Source organism: Microtus oregoni, unplaced genomic scaffold, assembly GCF_018167655.1.
Source record: "Microtus oregoni isolate MIOR12 unplaced genomic scaffold, Mior012 000096F_ref0000112, whole genome shotgun sequence".
Classification (NCBI taxonomy): Eukaryota; Metazoa; Chordata; class Mammalia; order Rodentia; family Cricetidae; genus Microtus; species Microtus oregoni.
Window position 1 is genome coordinate 523,007 of NW_024544709.1, and position 21,662 is coordinate 544,668.

General features: G+C 36.0%; 1 protein-coding gene across 18 annotated transcripts in view; it reads right to left on the bottom strand.

Moving 5' to 3' along the window:
- Pcm1 (pericentriolar material 1) overlaps positions 1–21,662 on the bottom strand; it is a 96,913-nt gene that overhangs the window by 24,441 nt on the left and 50,810 nt on the right. For 6 of the 18 annotated variants that reach the window (XM_041644435.1, XM_041644422.1, XM_041644420.1 and 3 more), the window contains 7 exons: positions 19,631–19,986; positions 9,547–9,711; positions 5,914–5,976; positions 3,029–3,201; positions 2,578–2,709; positions 1,137–1,257; positions 138–296 (listed from right to left, as the gene is read on the bottom strand). In XM_041644435.1, coding sequence (XP_041500369.1) covers positions 138–296; positions 1,137–1,257; positions 2,578–2,709; positions 3,029–3,201; positions 5,914–5,976; positions 9,547–9,711; positions 19,631–19,986 — 1,169 coding nt within the window. The remainder of the gene's footprint in view (positions 1–137; positions 297–1,136; positions 1,258–2,577; positions 2,710–3,028; positions 3,202–5,913; positions 5,977–9,546; positions 9,712–19,630; positions 19,987–21,662) is intronic. The other 12 variants (XM_041644438.1, XM_041644429.1, XM_041644436.1 and 9 more) reach the window with 3 other exon arrangements.

Below are 21,662 nucleotides of genomic sequence, written 5' to 3' on the forward strand. Positions count from 1 at the left end.
AATTTGCAATGTAGCCAATACTAGATTTAATCCTCCTGCTACAACCTCTTGAGTTCTGTGATTACAGCTATGTCCAGTTAGCTTTAGCTTTTATATGCAACTTTTGATTATTACTTCTGATCACCCTAAAAACACACCTTCTAAGTTACTGGCTGTGGTAGTGGCAGCAGCACCGTCTTCATCCTCAATAGCCCTGCAAGTACATCTCATATTTGAGTCACTCTCAGTCTCGGTCTTCATGCGTTCATATTCTCTCATTCTGGCTAGTGCTTGATCCAAGTGAATCACGGTGTTACCTGAATTTGGAACAGAAATATTCCTAGAACATGTAAAAGCAAATCTTTTCCTATACTCTCAAAAATATAAAAATCTGAACACAAGGAAGTAAAATCAGTTTTTTAAAGACCTATTTTTATATGTGTATGGATATACACGTGCCTGTGTAAGAGAATGTCACATGTGTGTGGGTAGCTCATTGAGACCAGGAAAAGGTACTGATCCCCTCGGAGTTACAGGCACCTGTAGTACTACAGCAGTAGTGAGCCACCTGATATAGGTGCTCTTAACTGCTGAGCCATCTCTCCAGCCCAGAATTAGCTTTGAAAGAATTTCCCTTTACTGTACTACTGAGGCACTTCATGTACATCATCAGCAGCTATTTGTTTAATCCTTAAATGACCCTACAATGACAGTACTTAAGTAGCTTATTGCTTCAGATTGCATAACCAATTAAGTAAAAGGATTGTTATAAAATTTGAGTTTTTATCTCAAACTATTAGCTTCACATTTTTATTGAAAACACGTCTGGAGAAACCATGGATTTTCCTCAATAACTAAGCAGATGATCTTTCTCCTTAAGGAAAAATAAAGTTTCATTTAAAAAGCAAAATATTTGAAAGGTCAATGTTTTTCCCAAGAATATAGCAAACTAGACATGGGTCCTACTTCTTCAGCATTTGCATACCTATAGAGAGTAGATAATTTGCCCCAGGTCAAGGAATAAACAAGAGTCATGGATTTAGACTGATGGATTTTTTTGTGTGTTCATCCTAGTTATTTCCTTAGTCAACAGCTCAAAGACTGCAAAGAGATAATCTTAAAGTCATATGCAAGATTATTAAGAAAGCTCTGCTTACCTAGATCATCTGTTGCAAAAGGCTCAAAGTTGGAAGATATAGACATGACACTCACATTATCAGCATCGTTTTGTTCACTTATTTTGTGTGTTTCTCTTTCAAAGTTCTTCTCGAAAGTTTCCTAAGTTAAACAAAAATCACTAAATATTCCATTGAAAGCACTAAATATTCCATCTAACACAGAAACTCTTATTTCCATAAAACCATATACCAAAAAGGGTACTAAGAAGTTGCATGAGTAATCTACCCAGACAAGACCACAATAAAACCCATTATTAAAACATTAAAATATTAAGTAATTTTGGAGAACTTCCTTGATAAATAAAAATAAGAAAGCCAACTCTCATTAAAAATTATAAATTGATAGTTAACATTTCAAATTATCTTTACATTCTAATTGACACTTTATCTCTAGATCCTTACTATATGTATCTCATTTGTAGTGGCATTTCATTTGTATTTTAATAAATAAAACTTGTCTGAGGGATCAGAAGAGTAAAACAACCCCACTGGCCAGCCTTATATCCAGGCAGCAAGTACCACACACCTTTTATCCAAGTAGCCACTCTAGCTTGCCACAGAAACCAGGCAGTAGTGATGCATGCCCTTAATCCCAAAACTAGCCGGGCGATGGTGGCGCACGCCTTTAATCCCAGCACTCGGGAGGCAGAGGCAGGCGGATCTCTGTGAGTTCGAGACCAGCCTGGTCTACAGAGCGAGTTCCAGGACAGGCTCCAAAGCCACAGAGAAACCCTGTCTCGAAAAACCAAAAAAAAGAAAAAAAAAACTAGAGAGAATTATATAACAGGAGACATTTCTCAATCACAGTCTTATTCTGAGATTCCCGGAGGTAGGATCGCCATTTTCGGACTGACGTAGAGGTAAGAATCAGTGCCTGAACCTGTAAATAGGCCACTCCCAAGTATCTGGCATATAATAGTGACCTACCATTTTCTATGTTTTTTATACTTGATTAAAAAATTTGTTCTAAGTAGAATACATTAAATTACATTTATCATTTTTTTGAATGATTTTCTTTTGTCCAGGTTTTTCTGTGATCTGATTGGTATTTGACGTACTAAATGTTCTCAAGAACACAACAAAGACTTATTAAATACCCATTAAAGATATGTGTGGCTATTGCAGGGTTCTTTTAGTTTTTGCTGTTGTTTTGACACAGGATTTCTCTGTGTAACAGCCCTGACTGTCTTGGAACTAACTCTGTAGACCAGGCTGCCAGGCTTCTGTGAACTCACAGAGATCTGTCTACCTCTGCCTCCGGAGTGCTGGAATTAAAGGTGTGGGCCACCACTGCCCAGCTATTGCAGGATTCTTAATTTATCATTTGTTAAAGCTCAATATCAACTATATGATCTAACTTCAACTTTTGTTTATTATACATTGACAGTAGGCCCACATTTAACATATCATATTGGCTTACATCATCAGTAGTAGCAAGGCTTTCACTTGGAGTAAGTTCTGAGTTTGATGCTACCCAAGTACCAGAATTCACAGACTTTATATTTTCTCCTTCTTTTTCATCACTTTCAGAAATATGTCTGGATACAATATCCTAAATAAGGAAATGAAGACATTTATATAAAACACACACACACACACACACATATATATATGTTTAACTCCAAATTTATGTTACAAATTTAAAATTCAAAGGAGATGGAAAATAAAGTACTTTTCATAGATTAAATAAAAGGCATATATATATATGTATATCACAGAAAATGCATGTAAAGATATAAGAAGTTTAAAATAAAATGGTGCAAAGAGCAGAGAACAAATCTAATGGCATAGAAAGCAAGGATGTGCCTCACTTAAGAAAGTTACCATGGATAAGCATGGAGTAAACTCATAGAATATGAGGTACCATATACCTGCAATGCATATAAAGTCCTCTGTCTCAAGTAGTCTGTATTAAGTAGTTGCAGCTCATGGAAAAGTTCAATAAGAAAATGTGGACGAGACTCATTTTGAGAAATTAATGTAGCTACTTCAGAATAAATAGTATCCCGTAAAGCTTCAAACATGGAAAAATCACTTCCAGTTTCTGGAAGATAAAAAAAGATCAAGAAAACAACAATATAATACCTTCATATTAACTCCTATTAATCTGTATCATTTTCTAAGATTTAATTGAACATAATTCTATTTCAGGACTTTAAAAAATAATCCTAAAGTATCGAGGTAAATAGTATGTATTAAAATATTTAAATTCAATAATAGCAATATCTGATGCCACATAGAATATCAATTATGAATTAAAATTAATATTAAATTAATCTCAATAAAAAAAATTGACCAGACGAGGTATAGCCTACCCAGCAATGTGGAACATAAGGAAGGGCTGCAAGTTAAAACTAGCAGCTTGGGCTACATAGCCAAAAACTGGCTGTAAACAACCTGAAAAATTGTATATACCTCATGGGACTAATCACTGAAATCTATAAGCACTTGAATGCAATAAGCTAGATTAACATATGTTTGGTTTATTTTGGTAATACAAATTTCATTTAAGAAATAGGAAACCTGTTTATTAATAATGGGAAAAATATATTACAGCATGACACTACAATTATGTCATAACTGGTCAATTTCACTACAATGTCATATTTATATAACTGGTTCAAATCAGAGCAGAAGGTGCCCAACTACAGTTGCTAGTTTTACAGAGACTCCATATCACTTTATTATTTAGCTAAAATACTGTCCCATAAACTGATGACAACATTTTTAAAGTCATACTCTTTTTGTGGGGTATGTGGTGATGGAAACCAGTCCCAGGGCCTTTGAATAATATGCTTAGCCTTAAACTTTTTTCAGGAGACAAATAAGAAATTTTGTGTTCTCTCTAGTAACAGAAATAAAAACAAAAACAGCTCACACCCAAGTGGTTCTTCTAACTGCAAAATTCTGTAATCTTTCTAGAACAACAGTAGAACTTGCAAGTATCTAGTTAAATATTTTCTTCAAAAATAATGATTCTAAGAAAAATAAAAAATGCTGAGTTTCAATATATGTCGCTTTTTAAAAAGCATGCAAAGAACATGAAGATGTAATCATTTTTGCAGACAGGGATAAGATAATGCAGAAATAATGTATTCTAATGAAAAAGAATAAGCTCTGCACTAATTGTCTAAGTTACACAAGCAAGTGTTCATTTCCACAAGGTAAAAGACATTCAAGCTAGCCAATCTTTCCTTAAGATGGTTGTGCTTTTTTAAAGGTGATAGATTAAAGTTCTCCTCAGTTTCATAGCTTAATATATTCACATGGGATATATCAAAATAAAAGTAACACTAACTAAAATAGGAATGAAAACCAAGACATCTCTATTTCAAGGAAGGAAAATCCAGACTAGGGTACTACTTATTATGTAAATGTTCAATCCACATATGGCAAAATAATCAGAGTTTAATTTTTAAAATGTTTCTTTCAAAGGTTTAAAGTAATGGCTAAACAGTTTGGTAAGATAAAAAGTATTATTCTACGACAAAATTATTCCTAATTACAACCTTCATCTCATTTTTTTATGCTGTTAGAAGTTTTAAATTTCGCGTCAGTCTTTCCTCCTAAACTAAAATTAATGCTAAAAAAACCTCCCTAATCTCTGTCAACAGAATTTAGATTCTATTACTTTACATCTAGTATATTTGTCAGGTCTGGGTCCTTGTTTTGCTTGACATTTTGGTTATGAACCAAGCCTTTAACAGCTCAGCCGATGCTCTCACCTATGTTTAGCTTTCTTTAGAAACCCCTAAGGATTCAAATAGGACTTTACTTTCCATTCATATATTGCTGCAGGAGGAGCTAAAATGTTTTTATAATTGTAAATCATATGAATCACATTAAATAAAAAAAACCCTCTCATTACTGCTGCAATAAGGGGTAAAATACTTTTTAATTGTAATTCATATAAAACTGTATCTAATACAAATATGTATTTTGGAGTTAAAATAACATTTTGGAATACTTCTAAATTTCTAAGATCTTTATTAATTATAGTCTATGCCCATCATAGTTGGATTTTTTTCATTTTTCTTTTCAGATATTGACAGGTAGCAAAAAAATACCTATGGTATAAAAACAGCTGTATCTACTTACAAAAAAATTAATGCTTTTTGCTATTTCAGATACATGAAACAAATAAGTTTCAAACACTATTACAAAAACAGTTTCTATCACTTTTACAGATGTGTTTGCTAGATTTCACGTTAACAAAACAAGAAAGGTACCCAGTTTTCGCAACAGTAAATTCTAAGTAAAAGACTGTAGAATATGAGTTTCTTATCTTTATAAGTTCAGTAACATACACACACTAAGTTAAATCCAAAAAAGAAAAGAAATTGAAAGGTTGGAAAGATGATTCAACAGTTAAGAGTACTAGATGTTCTAGGAGGACTCAGGTTCAGTTCCCAGGACCCACATGGTGGCTAATAACTGTCTGTAGGTCCAGCCCCAGGCATTCAACTCACAGAAATACATGTAAGGCAAAGAACCCACACACATAAAACTAAAAAACAAAAAAAGTTGGGTCTGGTAGCACATGGTTTTAATTCCAGCACTCAGGAAGCAGAGGGAGGTGATTCTCAAGTTCAAGGCCACCCTGGTCTATACAGAAAGCTCCAGGATAGCCAGGGCTCTATACAGAGACCCTAATAAAACAAAACCAACAAAACAAAAAATTTAGGATAATATAATAATTTTAGATTCAAAATAGAAAGGTAACAAACATAGACACCAGAATTAAGCAGAGTGTTACCTGGCACTTCATCACATGCATTTCTGTTAGACTTGCTAGCTTGGTCTAGTATTTTAGCACACGCTGTAGGAAAGGACACACACAAGAGGAACATAATATGTCTATGTGTTGTAAAGACAGCCTTTATAGTAAGCGATTGAGAAAAATAAATTTAAAATGTTTGCCTACAGTGACATGTCATTACAAGGAACAGTTTATGCTTTATCTGCAAACAGACTCGTCAAAAGGGCAGGAGAGATGATGCAGTGGTTAAGAGTAAGCACTAGATCTTCCAGAGGACCCATGTTTGAGTCTCAACACTCACAACGTGGCTCACAACCACCTAGAAACTACAGTCCCAGATCTGATGCTCTCTACTCACTTCCTCAAGGACCTCATGTGGTACCTAAACAAAACATCCATAAGCATAATTCTTTTATTTAAAAATTGGAAGTAATCTCAGTAAAGAAACTCTGCTATAAACTAAATGACAGTCATAGTGAAATACTGTCATTTGGGGAGGAGCCTATAATTCCCATGGGAGAAGAGGAAACCATAATCCAATAAAAATAATAAATGCTGTACTCTTGCTAGCAAATCACAATAAGCATCATCAATAAACAATGCAGAGAATCTTAGAGTCACAATAAATGAAAAACATGTCTTTTAGAATATTAAGGAGTAGCATATTTAGCACGTTTTTACACTCAAAATATTTATTTAACCAAAATTCAATAATTTTTTGAGACAGGTTATTACTATGTGTCCCTGGCTGGTAGACAAGTCAATATGTGTACAAAACTGCCCTCCAACCTCACACAGACATGCCTGTCTCTGACCTCTAAGTACTAGGATTAGAGCCATGTGCCACCATGCTTGAACTCAATTTTTTTTTAAACTGACAACAATAAAATTAGGAATACTAACTTTCAATGTAAGTAAGAATACTGAATTTTTATGAAGTCATTCAATTTTGTGGCCTTTCTTAACTCCCACCCAACTCTTTGGCAATACCACTGGTGGGCAAAAAAATAGTGAAAAGAAATGAAAATTTAAAAATTTTGCTGGGCCCAGTACAATAGAATTGTTTTTTTTTTTTTTTAAAAAGAATCCTGTAGAGTTGAAAGTTCAATGCTAGGGGGTTGGAGTAGTGGCTCAGAGGTTAAGAGCACTGGCTGCTCTTCCAGAGGTCCTGAGTTCAATTCCCAGCAACCACATGGTGGCTCACAACCATCTGTAATGAGATCTGGTGCCCTCTACTGGCCTATAGGACATAAGTAGGCAATAAATCTTTTAAAAAAAAAAGTTCAATGCTATTAACTCCTAGCAATATAAGCTTGAGAAACCCATTTCAAAATATAAGCACATGTGAAGTTTCTATTCCAATTACAAAGCTAACAACTATTAGTAAACATAAATAAGATTATAGTTTATAAAACTGTAGTGAGCTGGACAGGATCGCCATTACAAGATGCGCCGACATCCTGTCTTGTTGGAAATAAACAACTCCATATTTGGCTCTGCCTTTGAGAGCTGCTCGTCCCCCGCTTCCCGCATGTGCGGTGGATAAGTCCTTGGGCCTATCCTGATGCAGTCTGGTGTCAGCTGTTGGTGGCAGCCAATCACAGGGCGACCCGTGTGCCATTTCCATATATAAGCAGCTGCCTTAGGGCTCTTGGGCCCCCTTCACTTCATGCGCTCTCTCAACCAAGGGCACTCCAATAAAGCGTGATCTGAGAAGAATCCTCATGTGGTGGTTGTTCTTTCTCACTGGTCGAGAAGTCCGCCGCATAAAACTACTGCAAATATTGACACAATTTCTTCTCTCCTTGTTTTCCTTTATATTTTTATTCATACATAGCTGAAATTAGACTGTTCAGCCAACACTCAACCCTCAATTTTTGTTTCTCACTTCTGCTCCCTTGGGGTGAATTCCAAAGAATAGATACTAAGTTAAGGGTATTGTTTTCCAAATTTTATAAGAAAGTCAATTTCATATTGACGGTCTTTTAACAGTGCTGGAAGAAAACAGGTATTTTCCCTGTGATTCTACAACTGCAAAGTGGAAATAAAGCAATGGCATTATGAGACTCAAATAGCACGGGTAAAAATTTTATAAAACAAAAATTCGTAATAAAAACAAATGGTAGCTGACATAATTTTTCATCAAAGGAGACAAGCAAGACTATGAATCTCTCTGTATTTGAAATGTACCTATTCTTTAAAAAAATCAGTAAAATATAGGTGCTGATTTGCAGTAACCCACAAGTGACCCAGTTTCCATCATGAGTCCATTCTAGCTCAAAAGTCAGAGTTCAAGCTTGGCTGTTCTTCTTGATCCAGTATCCTTGAAGGCTGTGAGACAGCTCTGATTAAGCCCATGGGAAAGAGCATTTTGCCCATGAGAAAAGAACATACTAGCTTGTAGAAAAAATACTGCTGATACCAAACCTTAGGGAACATCCAGATAGAAGAAACTGCTTGTTCAAGGACAGGAATGGTCTTGTGGTTAGATAACGACTGTGCTGTGCTTTGTTCTGCTTTTGTATATAAGCAGGCTCTGAAATAAACTCGGGGCTGGCTATCCAGAGTAAGCTAGAAGTCCCCCGAATCTATCCTGTGTTTTCTACCTCAATTTCTCTCAATGTTTCTTTAGGCTCAGCACCCCCTTCCAGACACCCTGGCTGACTATGTTGGAGAGGGCTCTGACACTGACTTAAAGTAAAATGGTGACAGTGATTGACTCTAGTCAATGAACACTTACTGAAAGCATACCACCTATCACGTATTATACCAACATTTAGTGTAAAAATATAAAAAGTAGTTGCTATCGAAGCACACAAAAATTTAAAATCATTTAATACTAAATTCTGTGACTCAGATAATGGAAAATAACAAACAAGAATGGAAATGAAAGGGAAAGCTGGTAAAACTTAGATTCAGACACAAGATTCCAGAATTAAAATTTCACTTAAGAATGAAAAGAGCTGGGCAGTAGTGGCTCGGGAGGAAGAAGCGGGTGGATCTCTGTGAGTTGGTGGCCAGCCTGGTCTACAAGAGCTAGTTCCAGGACAGGCTCCAAAGCTGCAGAGAAACCTTGCCTTGAAAAACAAAAACAAATCAAAACAACAACAAAAGAATGAAAGGAACAAAGAAAAACAACAACAACAAAAAAAAACAGGCAAAAAGGAGATGGATGTGATATGGAAAAGATAACAGCTGATGACTGGTAAGCTGAAAACTAACATGGCAGCCATGAGAATGCTCTGATTCAGGACCACTAAAAAAAGTTTAAGGCAGAGGCTACATTTGCTATACAGAGGGATGCACACTTTAGCGCAGGTATAATGCAGCAAATGTTTTAAGAAGGGAAGTAATGAGATTTCATATCAAATCCTATTTAGGTAAGAGTTTCAAAATTTCAATTAGGAATTCCATATATATTATCAATTATTTGTTTTAGAAGAATTTTAATGTGTAGATATAATAAAGAGATCAAAGCAAGAAAAAATAGTTCCAGTTTACATTTTTCTATGATTAAAACATTTCAAAGACAGAACTCTGTGAAAGCCTACTGTTAAAACTTGCTTTAGTGTCGTTTTTCAAATTTAAGAAGAATTCCTTGGATTAAAATAAATAAAAAAAGGAACATACCTGAAGATATTTCTGCAGACCTACTATATTTTATTATTTTTTCCAGCTGCTCATGATTCTTTCTGCTGAATAATTTTGCTTGAACAGGCTCTTCAGTCTGGGCTGAATGTCTGTTCCTACTTTTGCAAGGTTCACATGTGCTAGACACACTGGCACTTTCATACCCTCGGGTAAAAGAAGTGACAGCTGTTATCAATTGCAGCTAACATCCCTGGAAGGGAACTGGTTTCCACAGTAAAACAGTACGAGTAGCTCGATTTAGAGCGGTATAGCAGTCTGGCATAAACAGAATACAAAGTAATGTCTTTGAATACCTTCGAAATAACCTTCAGAAGGGTAGAGTAACAAGAATCAATTCTAACAGTCCAATCACATCTTTTGATATGTATTGTAATACCTCACCTGAAAGTAAAGCTATGAGAAATCTTAAGAGATCTGAATTCTCTACCAGACTTCAAGTTAACACATTTTCAATGTTAGGAAACAAAACAGAAACACTCTACTAAATTTTCTTCCTAAGGTTTTTAAACTTCACATTCATTGTGTTATATGTCACAACTCAATTCCTTTCTTTCTCCATGGATAGATAGTTGCATCTATCCTTTCCTCACTGAATTAAAATATATGCTGATCAATATATTAACCCCCACATTTCACTCTGTTTTATTTTTTACATGGTTTTAGTCTATTCCCAGATCATTTTTATTCTTTTGGTCACAGAAGTGATACAATATGTTTGGTAAAGCAAGCCAGATTTAGCTTCTTTTCTTGACTACTTTTAGATATTTATTCTTCTATGTATGCTGAGGCCTTTTTGTTGTTAAGTTTCAAAAACAACCCAAGGCAATGCAAAATAGACTAAAATTAAATGCATTTAATTTGAAGAAGACTTGTATTTAATTTTATACATTTCCATCTCAGGAGCTATGTTTTTATACTTAAATCTTTTTATATTACCTAAAATATATAGCTTTTTATAAACCTACTATTTTTCTTGTTACTAAATATTTGCTCACTTACTCAGTTCCCAACTACTCATCAGTTTACCTTAACATTAATTATCTTCCAGTATCTTTGGGGATTGTCTACTATACCAAAAACAAAATAAAAGAACAAAAAATGAAACTAAGCCGGGCGGTGGTGGCGCACGCCTTTAATCCCAGCACTTGGGAGGCAGAGGCAGGCGGTTCTCTGTGAGTTCGAGACCAGCCTGGTCTACAAGAGCTAGTTCCAGGACAGGCTCCAAAACCACAGAGAAACCCTGTCTCGAAAAACCACAAAAAAAAAACAAACCCGAAACTAATAGAAACAAGTATTTCTCCTTACTATTAGCCATTCCAATTATTCCTCGTCCTAAGTTTCCAAACAAAGATAACCAAATAAACAGGTTGGTAGTAGAGATGGTCCCTCTTTAGTTTCCTATTTTGGCAGAAATGTCTGTGAAATATTTCCATTCTACACTACAAAAGACACTGGCTAATGGCTTTATTGTTGTCTTCTATTTTTGTTTTGTTTTGTTTCATTAGGAATGACTTCAAATCTAACCTACCACTATGGATATGACTTTTTTCCTAGCAACAAATCATGAGTGTTTCTGAACTAAATTTAATAGTCAATTGTGTAATATTCTTTTGACATATTAGCAGTTGCTAATACTTTACTGATTTTTTATTTTGATTAATGGTCTTATTCTAATAGCTCAATCTTCCCTTGAACTTGTAGCAACCCTCCTGCATCAGCCACTTTACCTTTCAATTATATACTGAGATTAGTTTGTGTATATGTGTTTGTAGGTATACCTCACAGCTGAGCAGTAGTGGTACATGCCTTTTAACACAGCACTTAGGAGGCTGAGGCAGGAAGATCTCTGAGTTACAGGCCAGCCTGGTCTACATACTGAATTTCAGAAATACACAAAGAAATCTTGTCTCGAAAAACAAAAGACAAAACCCCAAAACAAACAAAAAAGCACCACAAAGTGTCAATATGTTTTTATCCTTTCCTCCATGTCTGTCTATTTTTGGTTCTTTGTGACATGATCTGGTATCACTTTGTAGCTCAGATGCTCATCAGATTCACAGCAATCTTCTTGACTCACCTCTACAGTACTGTGGTTGTAAGTGTATGCAACCATGCCTACCTACTGTACAGTCTTCTTGTCTGTCTTTACACAAAGTTAATCTATTATGAGTTAAATGTTGTTTCCATGGTTTGCTTCAGACAAAGCCTGCTCTCTTAGCTGAATACAGCAATTCTTAAATTGCAGTCCCAGTCCACTGTAACTTGCACCTCTTTTTTTGTTTGCCTGCTTTGTTTTAATAAACTGGATATAGATCCAGACAGCTTTAAAGAAGCAAGTCCTCGGACTAGGCGGTGATGGTGCACACCTTTAATCCCAGCACTCGGGAGGCAGAGGCAGGCAGATCTCTGTGAGTTCAAGCCCAGCCTGGTCTACAAAAGCCAGTTCCAGAACAGGCACCAAAGCTATAGGGAAACCCTGCCTCGGAAAAAAAAAAAAAAAAGAGGAAGAAGCAGCAGCAGCAGCAGAAGTAAAGCAAGTCCTCCTTGCCTACCAAATGCTGGGATTCCAGGGATATGCCTCTACAGCCTACTGCATTATATATTATCCATCTTTCTTCTCGAGAATGTGACATTGCTTGATGCCAGTTAGGCTCCTTTTTATATAAAACTTATTCTTTTCTCTGGAAACAGATTTTTACTCATCTTTGATATTCAGGAATTTGATCACCCTGTACATCACTATATATGCAGTATCCCCATTCCTTCCTGAATGGACAAAAATTGGCTGTTCTGAATTGTACTATTCTCAAACCCTTTATCACTTTACCATGTGTTCAAATATTGCTTATTACCTTTTACTTTTACAAATCGTAGCACTTTAGATTTCAAAGATTTTTCTCTTAAGCCTCTAGAATAAGCCCTTCCAATTGATTTTATCACCTACCACCTTTTGGTCTATAATGACAGAATTCTTTTCTTTGATTTTATTCAAAATTGGTAATTTGGGAGTTCATATTTATTATGTACCCTCTTTAATAAACAATATTAAGATAACAACGATTTCTCTAGTTTTAAAGAATTTACATATTCTAACTCAATCTGCTTACATGCCTTTATTAATTTGTTCAACTGTGAATTTCCTTCAAAACATTCTTTTGCTAGATTTTGTTTGTTCTGGTAGTCTGCTTCTATGAACTCTCTCTGGTAGCTAGTTTTCTTTTTATATGCACTGGTATATCTACTTCCTAATTATGAATTTTAACTACCCTAAAGCTGAACACAAATGCTGGGTCACTTTAATGGTGACATTCTAAGAGTATAGCGCAGACACATTTTTCCTCTGGTCAAGTCACATTCTAGCTAACAATATAAAAAGAAAGAAGTATTTTCTCTCCCTCAGCTGCAAAAGCTAATGTTTACTTACATGCAGGTAGGGAAGCTCACCACACTGCCTATTAGTATCTCCAGGAGACACAGAATCACTACTCCTCAGATAAGAAGTGCCAAGAAGGAGAGGTTGCACTCATCTCTTCTTACATAGCTTTCTTTAAGTCTCGAGTTTTGATTTTACCCTTATCAATCAAGATAAATGAGAGAAGAACCTTTACTACTTATTTCCCCTTGATCAGAGCAGCTGCTCTGATATTATCAAATAAACTCCTCAAATATTGTTCTGTCTGTGATATCTTGTGTGTTTTCAAACCTTCTCTTCTATTTCTAAGAACATAATTTAAGTTAGGCTCTCTTCACTGGTTTTCCAGGATGAAGCCTATTCACAATTATCCATTCTGCATGAAACTTACCAGGAAGAGGTCTCTTAAAGGCTAGTTTATTACTGTTTATCACATGGAGCAGATCCACAAATAAAAGAAATTTCTACTAAAAGTATTGTGAAAAACAATATGTATACCATACATATGGTGGTTTGATTATCACAATTGCTCTGAAGATAAAAAATGGTATGTTAACCTAATAAGATTTACATAAATGGAATTAAATTACTTTTGACTCTATTACTGAATCACACGAGAAGTATTAAATGAATCATAACTGAAATTATACATAGGTTATGGATACATAGAAAATTCTCTTTATGTACTTTACAAAAGCAGACATGCAGTCAATCCACTCCTCATGGGGAAAGAGTGAGAAACGGGAGTTGGTGTTGGAACTCCAAGAAAGAATGAGCAATGTTCTTTAAAAGAATGAAGGATTAGAGAGATGGTTCAGTGGGTAAGGACATTTGCTGCTCTTCCAGAAGACTGCGTTTAGTTCCCAGCACCAACATAGTAACTCAACCATCCATAACTCCAATTCCAGGGGATCCAATGCCCTCTTCTGACCTCCAAGAACATTAGCTATGTGTGGTGTACATACAAACATGCAGGCAAAATACTCGTATACATAAATTAAAATAATCAAAAAAAATTTACAGAGGTAAGGACCAGAGAAGTGGCTCACCCTAAAGGCATTTACTGTGCTAGCCTAGGTAATAAAATTTGACCTTGGAACACATATAAAGGTAAATGGAAAGAACTAACTACATAGAGTTGTCCCCTAACCTTCACTTTCACTAACCTTCACACATATGCCTGGGGACGTTGACCCAAGACACACACACACACACACACACACACACACACACACACACACACACAGAGGGAGAGGGAAGGAGAAAGGGACGAAGGGGGGGGGGGAGAGAAGAATAATGAGTAATTTTAAATATATTTACAAAGGAGGAGAAAAAAGACCCATGATTAAAGACCCAAATTAAAATTATTAAGGGTGCCGGGCGGTGGTGGCGCACGCCTTTAATCCCAGCACTTGGGAGGCAGAGGCAAGCGGATCTCTGTGAGTTCGAGACCAGCCTGGTCTACAAGAGCTAGTGCCAGGACAGGCTCCAAAAACCACAGAGAAACCCTGTCTCGAAAAACCAAAAAAAAAATATATATATATTAAGGGTAAGGGCTAGCTTTCTTTTTAATTTTTATATTATATTTTAAATTTATTTATTATGTATATATTTAGCTAAGTCAGCAAGTAGAGGTCTAGACCAACTTTGGGGAATCTCTCCTTCCACAATGGGGATCTCAGGGATGGAACTTAGGTCACTAAGCTTAGTGGCAAGCATCTTTCCCTGATATGCCATCTTTCCTATCAGAAAGGAAAGAAGATCTGAATTTCTAAGTTAAGGTACGAATGTGTAACTAAGGAGTTATCTCTAGGGCATTTGGGGATTGTTGTTTTGTTATTGAGACAGTATCTCACAATGAGCCAAGCTGACTTCAAACTTGCAATCCTCCAGACTCAGCCTCTTAAATAACTTCAATTATAGATGTGAGTAAACAGGTCAACTTTCTTCAAGGGAAACAGCAGAATTAGTAATGGCTACTACTTCATATTAACACTGGCCAAGTGAGACAAGACAGTATTGTGAAAGAAAGCATGAGTAACACACGATACTTCAAGGTTCTTATCTCTAATTTCTGTCCATAACTCTCTCTTATGTCTGGGTCTGTTTTACTTAGCATAACTGAAATACTTTTAATAGCACTTCTACTTATGCCTTTACAGATGGGAAATGCATCAGCCATGGTATTCTGGAGGCCCTGAACATCTCCAAACAGTCACTGAAAGAAGAGCTAACCCATTATCTATCAGTTTCCTGGAATACAGGGATGCTATGTGGCCATTTCTCACTTTCCTCTCTCTCTCTCTGGGAAGCTGTCAAGGGAAAAAAAAGATGCATGCTCATACCCTCACAAATTCTATTGAAACATGAGAATATTCTGTCTCACTCCTGCAGGACATCAGTGGACTATAAAATGGCTAAAGATGAAACTCTGTCCTCCTTCATTTTGTTCCAGTGTTGTTCTTGAATCTTGGTACAATGTATACTGATTTTATTAGTACAGGTGGGCTTCAACAGTCTGTGCATTTCTATTAAGTTTATAGATGTCAATGCTCCTTATCAATGGCTTATATTCTAAATAGCAAGAGTTTAGTTGACCAATTTGATTCTGTCATACATTATCAATTTTAGTGCTATACTGTGTGATTCTGCTGTAAATGGTGCTTTAACAATGGCAGGGAATGCCAGTTGAACAAATGTGAATGTATTATTTGGGCAGGTATCTTTATAATTGCATACGAGGGATGACAGTACAAAGATCAGAATAACAATCTTTGCCCTAACACAAAAAAGCTTAGCCATATATATGGCATTGACAGAATGGCCATAATCAGCAATACAAATGACAACAAATATTGGTGAAGATGCTGTGACAGGGGACCTCTTATAAACTGTTAATGGGCATGCAGTGTTGGGGGAAAAAAACTAGAAATAGCCATATGACCCAGTTATAGGACTCTTAGGCATATCCTCAGCAGACTACATCCTATTACAGAGACACCTGCATTTTAATATCCACTGCCTCTCTTTCCAGAATAGGTAGAAAGTAGAATCAACTTGTAAGTCCATCAATACACGAATGGGTAAGAAAACACATTGCAATATTACTCAGTAGTAAGAAAAATGAAATAATGATTGTAGGTTAAATGCAAGGAATTATAAAAAGAATTATAGCAACTAAAGTGAAGAAAAACAAATGTCGCATGATCCCTCTCAGAAGCAAATTCTAACTTCAAATCATTTGTTTCATGTGTGGAGCCAGAAAGGGGCATTTTTCAGTTGGGCAGTTGTGAAGGGACACTACTGGGAGTAGAATGGCTTGTGGAGGGAGGAGTATGAGCAAAACCAAGGGGTTGTAGGGAAGGCTAATCAAAAGGACGGAGAATGGAAAGCTCTATGGAAGCCTACTATCTCAAAATCCATTTGCAAAGTATAACTGGAGTGATAATGGAAAACATGCACTATGAAAGAAGAAAAGGTATACTGGAGGTGGGAGAGTAAAGAACTAACCAAGAATGGAGGTTGGGGATAGCGTAGAAGAGGGGATATAGATCATGAATTAACCAAAAAAAAGGAAACCATGTGAGTAAGTTAACTTCAAAAACAAAAAGAAAGTATTTGCATGAAATTATTCTGCATTGGTGGACAATATAGCTCCCAGAGGAGATAAACTATTACATGCAAGTTGTAATGAACGTCAGGAGATACCTCCCTACAAGTTATTGGTCAGGCAGAGTCCAAAGGTATACAAAACACCACAGGATACTGGGAAGTGGGATTCTGAACTGGCCTATAGGTAAGTCTCTTGGGCATTCCCTTAATGATTATGAAGGAAGAATCAGCCCACTGTGGGTGATGCCAACATTGGGCAGGTGGTCCTGGAAGTTAGAAGAAAACAGGCTGAGCAAGCCATGAGGAGCAAGTCAGTAAGCAGCACTCCTCCATAGCTTCTGCTTTAGTTTCTGACTCCAGGTTTCTGCCCTAACTTTCCTTCATGATGGCTTACAACTAAAGATTGAATTAAAACTTTCCCTCCCCAAGTTGCTTTTGGTCTTTTATCACAGAAAAACCCTAAGACATCCACTGTAACTCCATGGATAAGACCCTATTGCTAAAGAAACCACACACTATTATTGTATGCCATAGAGATACCAACCTCAAACCATAGGAAACTTCCTTTCTAATGGTTAGCTTTCATAATGCCAGACAGAGTTATGGAGGTTGCTGAGAGAGAAAAGTCACCAAAGGTCTTACCCAGTGCTGGATCCTGCATTACCACAACAAATGGAATAACAAGATGGGCAAACTGGTGCAATGCCGACAGGATTTGAGCTCTGCACCAAAGGAGGGAATTTCATGCCTGGTACTGAGGAGGTCTTAGGCCTTACAACTCAATCTGCTACTATTACTTTTCTAAATGGCCATGTAAAATTGCCTTTGAAATACCTGTTTAGATCCATAGATGAGGGATGCTCTAAGCCTTGGTTCGAAAGCCCTTTTCCCCCCATTGGACAGCAATCATTGCAAAGATGCAAAACTAGTCAAAATGCTGAGAAGAAACTGAGCACATAGTCCTCAATAGGACATCTCTATCAACAGAATCCCCTAAGTACCAAGTTTCCAGGTATGTCTTGGAAGAGATGGTAGCAAGAATGTAAGAGCCAGAGGACAGAGAAAAATGCAGTAAAATGCTGTCTTCTAGATATGACATGGTTACAGAACTCAGAAATCCACAGTAGCTATAGTTACCCTGCACAAGATCAAGCCAGTCAAACTCTGGCATAGACAGATGGGGAGGTGCTCTTTAGGCCTTGTTGCTTAATTTGGAGTGATTTGCATTTGATAGCTACTGGGGGAGAATGAAACAGTCTTTTCTGAAGGTGTTTCCATAGTAACACTTCCTGTGCTCCAGTGGATAACCCCACATGTATGTACAGCACTAACTGGACTTAGTGGGTTATCAAAAAAGACATCTTTTTTCTCATTGGCCATCTGAAGGCAAGATGGGACACCAGCAGCTCTACCAGAGTCGCCCACAGAAGTTCGGGCAGGGTTCTTATTTATTTTCAAGCTTACTGGAACAACTAGGGTCTGATGGAAAAATATAAACTGAACAAGTTTTGGCAATGTTTCCATTAGTAGGCAAAGGACACAGGTTTTATAAAGTTGGACTAAATAACCTTTCTTGAATAGATTATTCAAGGCCATCTACCAGTGAAAGAGATCATGCAACTCTTTGTACATAAAAATATTAGACCTTCAAAGAAAAAAAAAGGACATAAAATTGAGAAGGTGACATCTTGGGGAATATGTGCACAGTTAAATGAGGAAAATGGGGTTGGGTATATTATTTCATTTTACAGAACATGAAATTCTCAGGAAAGAAGACAAATTATAATTTAAAAGAAAAGTTGTTTCACAATAATATATGTCTGTTTTTTGTTTGCTTGTTTATTAAAAAGAGTTTTAATAGATAGCCCAGTCTGACTTGAACTCTCAATTCTCCTTTTGATGATTCCGAATCTATACTTAAAAACAGTATTCTATGGGAGTCCCATATGAGACCTTAAAAAGTTCAAGGAGCAATGCCCCCAGCACATCAAATTATCTAGCTAAATGAGAGAACATTACAATAAAAACTGCTCACATTCCTTTAGTTATATATCAGAATATTTGTGGGAACACTAGGAAATACAAAATTATGTGACTGTTCATAGGGTCTGTTTCAGAGAAAAGCAGCATTATCTACTTGAATGGTTCTCTGGTTTTACCAAACTTAAGCATGTGAATTTATCTATAATACTCAAGTTTAACTAACAAAACTTCTTTCAATCTAGTGCTTTGGTAAACTTTTAAGAAAATTATAAAAGAACCTACTTTTTAAAAGCAAGTACACATAGTAGTGCTATAAAGAGAACTTTAACATAATATTTAATAACAAAATTCAATGAAACACTATCTATAAGTAAGCCTGCTTTAAAAGTGATTTCATTTATGGTAATAAAAAGCAACAATGTATTAAATATTAGAAGTCCATTAAGCAAATCATCAAGAATCTAGGAAAACTTGATTAAAATTCAATGCAGTGCCATGGGATAACACTGGAAGACAAAAAGTAAGTAAAATTTGGGTATCTAGACAACTTTTCAATAACATAAAATTTGAAGAACATTTGTTCAGCTGAGTCTTAACAGTTGATAGCTGCTGGGAAAGAATCATTCTTTTTTGGAAGTGTTCTCACTATCAGGATTTCCTCCAGTGTATGAGTCCACACCCATATACATATGGGCTATACTAACTGGATTTAGTGGGTTGGGGCGGCGGGGGGGGGGAGGAACTAAAGAAAAGGATATGACACTGGAAAGAGAAGCATGCTGGTGTGTATTCTTTCGTGCACATGCGCATGTGTGTATGTATGTATGGAATACATACACCCATATATATACAAAACAAGAAAGTTTAAAAGGCACAAAAAATAAATGCAAAGCTTTAAAATAATTAAATGCTACTTAGAAATTTAAAAATTATAAAGCTAAGTAAAAATGTTTGAATCAGGCCTCAACAATACCTATACATCTAGCTACACACAAAAAGTAAGACTAACATTTACTATACTTATGCTATAAATGCTCAAGAAATTTCAAAACTTACCAATATTTTTAACTCTACTTTTCAGCTGAGAAGAATTCCTCTTCTTACTCTTCGATTTGGGAGTTTTGTCTTTAGAAGCCAGGCTGGCTTGGGCAGATGCTTTTCTTGTCTTAAATGTTTTAGTTACTGTTGTTGGATCTATGGGATCAGGTATACTGCTAAAACTTTCCAATGATTCTTCATCAAAATGGCGTCTTCTCCTGCTTGTATCTGGTTGATTTTTGCGGTTACTATTTGTAGTTTTCTCTACAGACACTGCAAATCCAGTCTTGAAAAGTGGTTTTTCTACTACTCCTTCTTGATCATATAACCATGGTGTCTTGGTGTTTTCAACTTCTTCATGCTGCTTCTGATTCCTTACCAATATAAAGAGTTTTAGATATTACAAATAAGATTTATTTTCATCTACTGAAATCTCCACATATGGAATAGATTTAGGTGAATAAAATCAAGCTAGGAAAATGTTTTCACCAAAACATGCATTCAGTGTGCAAATACTAAGTGTTACAAATTACTTTTATCTTGGACCCTTTATTGGCAAGGTCTAAATCAAAGATCTAGTATTTATGATTTAAGAAGTAGGAAAGAAACGTAAATTCAAAAATATAAGATATACCAGGCAAAACACGTTAGGAAAGGCTGTGAAAGAGTTGAGCTAATAGTCTGTGAATACACATGAGCTGCTCAAAGCCTTTCAACCAAACTGGAATCTGTGAAAACAAATGGCTACTCGAGCAATGTACTCCACTACTCACTGAGTACAGCCCCTGTTGACCTAATGCCATTTCTCAAATTTTATCTGCTAAATGCTATCACTTATTTTAAAAATGCACAAAACAAAATTAAATGGGTCTGCAGGATTTCTCAGAAGTCTTTATATGCCAATGTGCTTATAACTGTCTTAAGAGCAACAGTAAAAAAGAAATATACAGCTTTTGATTATAAAGCCTAGCAAGTGTTTTACAAAGAATATTTTTGGGAGACATGGACCTATACATTTTATCTGAAAACAAAAGTCAGAAATTTCGAGATCAGAGGACAAACTCAGTGGAAACTATTTTAGATGACCTGTGAACTAGAATTGTTTCTTTTCTTAAAAGTTTTATTTTCTTTTAGTCAGAAAAATATTCCACATATGGAAGTTAGACATAAAATTCACTTTTTTTTGTTTTGTTTTGTTTTTCTAGCCAGGGTTTCTCTGTGTAACAGCCCTGGTAACCTTGCTTTCTAGTCCAGGCCTGAACTTACAAAGATTCTCCTGCCTCTACCTCCAGAGTGCTGAGAATTAAAGGTATGCATCACTTAACCCAGCAAAATTCACATTTCAATCCCTATAAATGAAATAGAATGAGCACACAGCCACTCTCATCTTTATAGATTGTCTGTACTGTTTTTTTATTTTTCTGTTTTTGATTCTTTTTCAAGTCAGGGTCTCTCTGTAGCATTAGCTATCCTGAAACATAGTCTGGAGAGCAGGCTAGTCAGGGTCTCTCTGTAGCATTAGCTATCCTGAAACATAGTCTGGAGAGCAGGCTAGTCTTGTACTCAGAAATCCAACTAATTCTGCCTCTTGAGTACTGGAATTAAAGGTGTAACACCACTGCCGGAATTTTATTTGTTTTTTTAAATAATAAAAACGGCATAGATGATTGGTTATGACAGAAAGAATATAGTATGCCTGACTTGTTGGCATGCTAACAAATTTACAGTAATGCAGTATGTTTACCACCTTTATTACAGACTACCAGGTTTGAACTCACTGACTTGCTTAACTCAGGTTCAGACTTGGTAAGATAAAGATACCTAATTTGAATATTTTAAGAGCTAAAACAAGATATGTAGTTCCATCCTAAGCATGACATACTTAATGCAAAATCAGAGTAGTTTCCATATCGAGGATATACAAAACATGGATAATAAGATGGAAAATCACAGCAGGAAGGTTGGAGTCAGAGCTCTTCTTTTACACTACTGTGCCAGAGAATATAGCTAGGGAAATATTAAAAATTAATAAATATGAGAAAGAATATAA